The 6,410-nt window shown below is 41.0% G+C and overlaps 1 protein-coding gene across 1 annotated transcript; it reads right to left on the bottom strand.

The window, feature by feature from the left end:
* Positions 1 to 4,856: 4,856 nt before the first annotated feature.
* LOC130387966 (protein FAM163B) lies at positions 4,857 to 6,178 on the bottom strand. Its single transcript, XM_056597261.1, has 2 exons — positions 6,086 to 6,178; positions 4,857 to 5,348 (listed from the first exon to the last, which is right to left on the bottom strand). The coding sequence occupies exons 1-2, from the start codon at positions 6,176 to 6,178 to the stop codon at positions 4,857 to 4,859; spliced, it is 585 nt and encodes a 194-aa protein (XP_056453236.1).
* Positions 6,179 to 6,410: the final 232 nt, after the last annotated feature.

Here is a 6,410-nt window from a genome sequence, read left to right as displayed (position 1 = left end):
GATCTGGATCCACTCTGGCCAAAATACTTGTACAAACATGTGTTTTTACAGTATAGCGTGGTGGAGGGATGACGTATGTTGGCCAACCCGGAAGTGAGCGTCGCCCTGGTTTTCCTTGACAAAAAGCCAACGGGTTTTTCCGTTGGATTTTGGATTATTGCAGAAAAATTTGCATCTTTGAAGCACCTCCTCAAAAACTGAAAATAAATAAAAATATCTGTGCTCCAAAGAACGAAATTTAAACTTAAAAGGCAGCTTGCATGTTTTTATTTTCTGCGGTTTAGACTTCTTCTATAACCTATTTTTGAAAGCAAAACACCAAGCTCATTGATTTAACGAGGCAGGGTTATTTGAAACAATTGATTCAATAAATATTTATGAGAGGTCATTCCTTCTCCTGAGTTTGCTTCCTATCTATTTGAAATCCATATGGGGAGGGGGGGTGATGCTTGTGGACAGTAGGGTTGTACACTAGACATAAATAGGAAGCAAACTCAGGAGAAGGAATGACCGCTCATAAATATTTATTCAATAAATTGTTTAAAATAACCCTGCCTCGTTAAATCAATGAGCTTGGTGTTTGAACACATGTTCAAGTCGAATGATAATGCATGAATTTATTCTTTATTCTGCCATAGTATTTATTTAAGGGGGGGGCCAAAATACAAGTATTTTGGCCAAAATACAAGTATTTTGGCCATAGTGGATCCAGATCTGTTCCGGAGCATTTCAGCACCTCGGGCCACAGCGCAGGGTTGCCAGGTCCTGCAAAAAACGTCCTGCCCACATACCGTTCAAATCCACCCAAAATGTCCTAGAAGCAGCCCAAATAAAAAAGATATTCCACTTTGGCAAACGTTTTGAAAGTAATAATAATTGAGGGAATATCTTTTGCTGTTGTTTTAGCAGCGAAATGCATTGTGTGTGTGTGTGTGTGTGTGTGTGTGTGTGGTGTGTGTGTGTGTGTGTGTGTGTGTGTGTGTTGTGTGGTGTGTGTGTGTGGTGTGTGTGTGTGTGTGTGTGTGTTTGTGTGTGTGTGTATAACACGCTATTCTATGTTGAAATGCGACGTAATCCAGTGTTCACGAAAACGTACACTGTCAACGTATGCTTTTGGCGACTGGGTTGGCTCTCAGATATACGTGTTTCTAACAAGATGATATCATTGTTAGAAACAGTAACGGTTTAATAACACAAACGCAGGAAACACGTGAGCTGCTTTAGCGAAAGCAGCGTCCCTAGCAACCTGACGTTGTTGAAACATGCGAGCGAGCCGATAAAATCTTCCTAATAACTATAAAACTAAAGATCAGACGTAATCACTGACTAAAGATTATGCAAGTAAAAAGTATATTTCTCGCTAGAAATGTTATTAGAAACAAGTTTAACGGTGATTCGGTCCTAAAATAGGCCTATTATATCCCATTCGATTAATAAAGAAAGTCAAGCCCGAGCCCGTGCACGTTCTGTCCGAGCCCGGCCCGCCCCGACAGATTAACTGTAATTATGAGCCCAAGCCCGATTTCAACCCAACATTTTTTTTAATTCTCCTCAGATTAGGCCAATAAACCAATGATAAAATAAATAAAAAAACGTTCGATCAAAGGCCCGGCCCGAGGATAGTGGTGGGAAATATCGGCCCGGGCTCGGGCAGAGAATCTAAACAGTGACTGGAACTACTTGGCAGGTGTCTGTAGGCCTATATCAGGAGTTAATACACACCCTGCAGCCAATCAGAATACGAGTATTCCCCCAGACTGTGGTATAAACAATATTAATCAACCGTTATAATCAACCGCTACACATCAATATTAATTTAATACGGTATGATTTCTAGATGTCATGGCAACGTCCGCTCGCGACACTGGACTTGCGATCGAGGCATCGACGCGGACATTCATTCACATAGCCAAAAACAGAATAGATGGCTAGATAAAATAAACATCAAGACATACAATTCTAAAAAGAACAGATGAAGCAGCTACCCTTTTTTCCTTCGCGGTTGCCTATAGAGCAGCGCACCTGCATTTAATATATCCGTGTATTGTCACAATTTCTCAGTATCAAAGGTGAAAGTAGAACGGGTGGCCAAAAGCTGTCATATTGTTAGTTATCACAGACAATTTTAAGTAGAAACGGGTGGCCAAAAGCTGTCATTTGTTAGTTATCACAGACAATTTTCAACAATGAATGAATCTGTACGGAGCTCCATAAGGGACATTAGGGAGAACGCTCCCGGACAGAACCTTAGTTTGGAGGTCGTGCTTAGTGACATGACAAATACTTCCAATTGAATTACATGGGTTTGAAATTTGTGCTTTTTGACACGAAAATTTTGAAAATACGTGTCCCTGATCATGTTTCAATAGATTAAATAACGTGACAGTGTCACGTATTTTCGTGAGACCGGGTTGCAACCTGACCCAGTCTGACATGTTTGGTGACTGCCTGAATTACATTAAAAATGTTTTGTTTCTACCTGTGTGGTGCTTCCTGGGTTGTAGATCATATCCCTGAAGCCGCTAACATTCTGACCTCACATGCTAGGTTTATTACACTATCTTTACATCCAAAATATCTTCACAGCCTATGTTTCATTGCTAACTTTTTTCCGATCCTAACTTGATTTACATCCTTACAATATTTACAGCCTAACTATGTTTACATCCTAATTATTTTTACAGCCTGACTATCTTTACATCCTTATCATCTTTACAGCTTAAGTTTCTTCCAATCCTAACAATCTTTACATCCTAATTATCTGCACAGCTTGACCATCTTTAGATCCTATATTCATATCCTAGCTAACTTAACATCCTTACTATCTTTACATCCTAATTATCTTAAAACCTTATCTACCTTTACAGCCTGTTTGTCTTTAGATGTACAATTTAGTAACTATCTTTTTATCCTAACTATCTTTACATCCTTAGTATATGTACGCCTTAACTATCTTTACATCCTAATTATCTCATTATCTAATTATCTTTAAATCAAAACTGTATTTATATTGCAACTCTCTGCACATCCAAAGTGTTTTCACATGTATCTTTACATCCCCCTTTTTTCTTAATTTTGATACATTTCCTCCAGAAACCAAAGTGCTGTTACAGACATCTTTTTGAGCCCTTTTAATAAGTACATCTGATATTGATTCACGGTGGCATATTATCTTAGAACCTCAATACAACGACACATTAATTCAAGGTTTATATTGTAATATCGAGGGAATCTGTGAAACACACACCAAAAAAAAGTGTATTTGGAATTGTGGGAAATATGAAATCCATGTCATAAAAATACACACATCATACACTACTATGCAATAACCTTGCCACGCAGATGTTTAGAGCTGTGCTGTATGTCTATCAGAAGAATGTTCTCTGGTTTCCTTTGGGTCATGTGTAATCAACTGATTTACCCAAAGGAACCCAGAGAAGTCGTTTTGGTTCGGCTCCAATATACTCAGGGTTGTTTTAGTTTGAAACACTGGTTTGAATGAGATTAGTTAAGGTAGATTTGGTTTCGTTAAGGTAGGGTTGGTTTGTTTCAGGTAGAGTTATTTGGGCTAAATCAGGGTTAGTTTTGTCCAGGTAAAGTTGGTTTCAATAAGGTAGGGTTAGTTTTGGATAAGGCAGGGATGTTTGTCAGGATTGGTTTAGTTCTAACCCTAACCTCGTGTCACGGTTTTTGAGTCATCATTTTCGGATCAACAACAACAAAAAAGATAACAAGACTTTAAATAACATTATCAAATGTGTAAAAACCAAGTAAAGAGAAAAATTTGGTGATAATCCTGCTTCCTTTAAGCATAGTAAATATTTAAAAAAAATTGCTTGTGTCCACATAAAATAAAAACATGTAAAAAATAAAAAGTATTTTAAATCAGAATTAAAGTGCAATCTGAGGCATTATTCCTTCTTTTTTTTTAACATGGATAGTAAATAATAAAAAAGAAAAACCTGTGCCCAAAGGAAGCACACCAGACCTGGATTTACAACTTTAAATTCAGGATGTCTGCATTTACTGGGGAGAGTTTAGAGTCTACTCTCTCCCCAGGCAATACTTTTTCATCAAGTATCGTAGCGAAATATAGTTTCTGTTGTGTTTTATTTGGCATTTTATAAATCCATTGATTTCTGGAAACGGAAAGAGGGGCTGGTTGTAGTCCTTTCGATCGGTTCTACTGTTGATGCAGAGAACCGAGTGAAAAGACTACAACCAAACAACAACCGCCCATTTCCGCTTCCGGTCCGGTTTCCGTTTCAATGGGATTTACAAAATTCAAAATAAAACGCAACAGAAACTGTATTTCGCTACGATACTTGATTAGGAACATCAACGAACAACACTAACCACTCCGTGAGTTGCACATTTCTGAAAACGAACGTTTTGTTTTAATGACAGGTTTGTGAATGCCCAAGCCAGCCATTCTTAAGCAGGCAGAGGCGATTCGAAATGAGCCAAATACCCGAGACAGGACCAATAGTCAACATTTCGGTGTGTCAACCACTATATTTCATCCTAGACAAACCAGAAAGGGCGCTCAATGTGCTAAATACCGGAATTGTCCTTTAATCTTGCGCCGATCACATGAACGCAGAATTTTTTTTTAATCAGCTGATCTGTGGATCACTTGCTTGCCGAACCGTGAGGGTCGATCCGTTGCACCACTAGTTGTGTTAAAGTGAGCGTGTCAGTAGGTTATTTTAGGTTGGTTTGGATTTGGTTTATATTGTTCCATTTTGCAAGAGTTCAGTACCTCTGGTAACCAAGCCTCTGGTAGTAAACCAAACCTCTGGTATCAAACCTAATGTTGTTAGAGGACAGCAGTCCATCTGCGATCACAGGCTGGGTCAGACGTCGGTGCTGAAGCTGTGAGGGAGCGAGTGGGTGGGGCTGCTGGAGTGCCAGAAGCCCAGTTTGTTGTGGAAGGCATCCAGGTGAAAGGGCGGCTCTGGCTCCCCCTGCTGGACGCTTTGGTAGAGCACATCCCCGCGGGCCCCGTTGCACAGGTGCTCTGAATGCTGGAGGTGGAAGGGCAGCGCCCGGTGAGTGCACGACGGGCAGAAGCCGCGCGGGCGCTGCCTCCTCTGAGGGGGGGGCGGTGGTGGAGGGGGTGGGGGGAAAAGGGGGGAGGGGCTGGCGGGGCCGTCGGGCTCGGTAAGGAACGTAGGGGGGTAGATGTCTGAATCTGTGCGGTCGCTGTAATGGTCCTGGATGGGTGGGGTCGGGGGTGGAGGCAGGGCCAAGGGGCGAGGCGGATACATGTCCACCAGCCTTTGCTCCTCCCCTTCCTCCTCCTCTTCCTCCTCCTTCTCTGACTCCCCCCCCTTGCCGCAGTAATACTGGATTATAGTAAATATTATTAATTTAAGACAGGTTGAAAACAACAGGTCTTCAACACAGACAAGGAAGTGCATAGACAACCTTTGAGCCTAAAGCAGCCGGTCTACAAGTCGAGCTGGTCTACAGGAAGGCTAATGGGTTAGCCAATGTAGCAGCATTTGCAAAACCTGGTTATGTGGCTCGTGTGGCTTTACTGGCAACATGCAAGTTATCTGTGATGGTTCTTCTCATGTGAGAACATACCTGCAGTCTACATAAACATATTAAATAAGTGTTATCTAATGTGAAAACACACCTGACACTATATCTCTTTATAGTTCATTTGAGCTAGCTGTATCTAATGCTCAACTGCAATATATATATATTATCCATTTTACACATATTCAGCTTTTATTTAGACTTAAATACATTTCATGCTTTTTTTTTTAATATACTTTCATGATTACTATTTTGATAAAACTTTATCATTTGTATTTGACTTGTTTATCTAACTCCCCTGTGCTGTTGAGCCTGGAACCCAATAATGTTATTGCCAGCAAAGACTGCTGCTGTCTGGTTATGATTTGCATTGACAAATATAGAAAAAAAAGTAAGTGTAGTGTTATCGCATGTGAAAACACACCTGCAGTCTATACCTTATAAAGTGCCAGCAAAGACTGCTGCTGTCTGGTTATGCTTTGCATTGACAAATATAGAAAAAAAAGTAAGTGTAGTGTTATCTCATGTGAAAACACACCTGCAGTCTACATATACACAGCACAGCTACGATGGTAAGTAGGATGACTGCAGCCAGGATCCCTCCAGCGATGACCACTGTGCCAGCAGACATTCAAACACCTCCCCATCCACAGTCTGCAGGGGAGGAGGAGAAGAGAGAGAGGAGAGAGAGGAGGGAGAGAGAAAGGCGGTAGAGAGGAGCAGGCAGAGTGGAGCAGAGAGGAGAGGGGGAGCTGACATGGGTATAGGGCGGGGAAAGGATGAGGTTAGAGGGTTGATCATATTAAAATGTCATTCAAGATAAGCCTTATTCAAGCGTAGTCGGCTTAGGTGTTTATGCAGCA

Source organism: Gadus chalcogrammus, chromosome 8 (assembly GCF_026213295.1).
Source record: "Gadus chalcogrammus isolate NIFS_2021 chromosome 8, NIFS_Gcha_1.0, whole genome shotgun sequence".
Lineage (NCBI taxonomy): Eukaryota > Metazoa > Chordata > Actinopteri > Gadiformes > Gadidae > Gadus > Gadus chalcogrammus.
Note: the sequence above shows the minus strand (reverse complement) of the source record. Positions and strands in the feature narration are given on the sequence as shown.

Excerpts from the sequence above, each read along its gene's own strand:
- LOC130387966 (XM_056597261.1), bottom strand. The coding sequence starts at position 6,178 with ATGTCTGCTGGCACAGTGGTCATCGCTGGAGGGATCCTGGCTGCAGTC. Across the intron at positions 5,349-6,085 it reads TGTGTATATGTAGACTGCAG|TATTACTGCGGCAAGGGGGG; the intron begins GTGTGTTTTCAC and ends ACTATAATCCAG.